Source organism: Limanda limanda, chromosome 8 (assembly GCF_963576545.1).
Source record: "Limanda limanda chromosome 8, fLimLim1.1, whole genome shotgun sequence".
NCBI classification, from domain to species: domain Eukaryota; kingdom Metazoa; phylum Chordata; class Actinopteri; order Pleuronectiformes; family Pleuronectidae; genus Limanda; species Limanda limanda.
Genome location: NC_083643.1, coordinates 3,041,394 through 3,043,817, shown reverse-complemented (window position 1 = coordinate 3,043,817; position 2,424 = coordinate 3,041,394). Strand labels below are relative to the sequence as shown.

The following is a 2,424-nucleotide window of genomic DNA, read 5'->3' as shown; positions in this document are numbered from 1 at the left end:
TGAAAATGACTTAAGACTTGATTCTTGTTAAATTACGACTTTATTCTAGTAATATTATCATTTGTTGGTAGTATTACAGATTTGTTTAAGTAAAATTTCAACTTACAAGTTTTTCTTGTGAAATTAAGTCATTTTCCTCACGTTATTATGACTTCTTCTCATAATATCACGACTCTACACTCGAAATTCTCGTAAGTCTAAATCGGAGAATATCGGTGTCCATGTAAACTCCTGATCACAATATTTGCCGTTTTTCTTAATCTGATCAAATTTAAGGATTTCTACAAATTGAAATGATGATTTTGGTACGACACTGAACTGATGCTGCTTCTATTGTTTGTCTGACTGAATGAGGTTTGACAGCATGTGTGTGTCTGTCCTGTGTGTGTGTGTGTGTGATGACCTAAGACTGTCCTGTGCGTTGACCTTTTAAAGGGAAACTTTCTGATTGAACCCTCTTATCAGCGCTCTGTGATCAGCTCTGAGGACTAACACAACACAAGTGGACTTCTGCTTTAAAACTCTTCGAGGCTAATTCTCCTAACACGTGGTCTACTGTTCCCTCTCCACACGGAGGTCAAAGGTCAGCGGTGGAGCAGCACCTCTCCTAGCTTATTGTGCGACGACTATACATACAGAAATTATTGCTTTAGAATAACAGTGTCCGTACTGAGGAAGGAGGACCACCCCACCCCCCACTTCTGTCCAACACTGATTCCCGGCCCCTGAGTCTGTGGCCGTGGGTTCGATCCCCTCGGTCACACCAGCGACTCGCACACCGGAGGGTTGTCGGAGTCCTGGCTGTGCATGGAGCTCAGGCCCGTGTCCGAGTCGTCGTCGTTGGTGCTGCAGGCCTTGGACAGACCCCGGACCTGCTCCTCAGCCCCCCCACCCACCACCGAGCCCCCCAGCTGCTCCAGGTCCAGGCCCTCCACCCGGGCCAGGTCCAGGCCCTCCACCCGGGCCGGGTCCAGGCCCTCCACCCGGGCCGGGTCCAGGCCCTCCACCCGGGCCAGCAGCTCCAGCAGCTCGCTCTCCTTGGTCTCCCAGAGTTCCAGACTCAGGTCCAGGTCCCCCCGGAGGGAGTCCAGGTCTGTCTTCAGCCTCAGGCCGATGTACAGACTCGTGTCCAGCTGCGTTCGGATCCTCTGCTCCTCCAGCTGCACCTCCTCCTCCTCCTCCTCAGCATCTGACTCCACATCTGGATGGGAGGAGGAGGAGGAGGAGGCAGCCAGGTTCGGGTCCTGCTCCGGGTCCTGCTCCGGGTCCTCGGCTCCTGTCTCCTCCCGCCTCCGGCTCATCCAGCGTCGGTTCAGCTCCTCCTGGATCTCCCCGGTGAGGACCTCCACCAGCAGCTCCCTCTCCTCCAGCTCCACCTGCAGCTTCAGCACCTCCTCGCAGCGCCGCGCGTAATCCTCCAGCTGCACCAGGTCCTGGACCCCCGACCCGGGCCCAGCAGGGTCCCTGTCCCCCCTGTCCTCCTCCAGATACGTGTCCTGCACGTAGTTCACCCCGTGTCTCTGGATCCGGTCGAAGTGGACCTGGGTCTCGTAGCGCTCGATGTCCCGGTCCAGCTCCTGGATCCGCTGCACCTGCTGCCGGATGGTGTGGTCCTGCGAGACCACCATGTGCACCAGGGTCTCCATCTTCTCCACGGAGTCCTGGTCCTTCTTCTTGTTCATCTTGTCCAGTTTCCTGAAGGCCTTGCGCACGACGCGCCGCTGCTTGTCCTGGGCCGGGTTGTTGGCTGGGGGGGCTCCGGGGGTCCAGCAGGTCCTGGTGGTGGTCCCCTTCAGAAGACCCGCACCGGGACCCCCGCTGTCCCGGCTCTGCACCACCCGGGCCTCGGCGCTCCTTGGCCCGGTGTTGGGCAGCGACGCGTCGGTCTTCACCAGCACGAAGCGCACGTTGTCCTGCTCGCCCCCCCACGCCCCCCACAGCCGCAGGACCTTGGTCTTGTTGGGTAAGGTCCTCTCGAAGCCCCTCCACTTCTCCACCACGCAGTAGGACCCCGGGGAGCCGGACAGCATGGCGGCCGAGGAGCCCTGCTGCAGGTTCTGGTCCTCCAGCAGGACCTTCACCACGTCGGCGCAGGTGGTCCGCTTGGTGAGGCCGGAGACCAGCTTCTCCTCCCGGCAGACCCACACGGAGAGCCGGCCCTCCTCCGGCTCCATCTCCGGGAGGAACCGGTTCAGGTGCTGACTCAGAAAGTTGCACAGACAGGAGCAGGCTTTAGATTCCAGAGTCCGGTTGGAGATGATTCAAACATCATGATCCATCTTCATCCGCGCGTAAAGTTCATCCAGCGCTGCGTAAAGTTCCCAGTGAGAAGAACCAGAAACCATCACATCCATGTGTGTTCCCGGGCTGCCTTCCCCGGGCCTCATCCCTCTGTGTACCCGGCAGACTGAGCTCCGGCCGGGG

At 58.3% G+C, this 2,424-nt stretch overlaps 1 protein-coding gene across 1 annotated transcript; it reads right to left on the bottom strand.

Annotated features, from left to right (window-relative positions):
* Positions 1-388: 388 nt before the first annotated feature.
* On the bottom strand, positions 389-2,424 carry rassf10a (Ras association domain family member 10a). The gene has a single exon (XM_061076253.1). It carries the CDS (start codon positions 2,172-2,174, stop codon positions 759-761), a length of 1,416 nt encoding a protein of 471 aa, XP_060932236.1. The 5' UTR covers positions 2,175-2,424; the 3' UTR covers positions 389-758.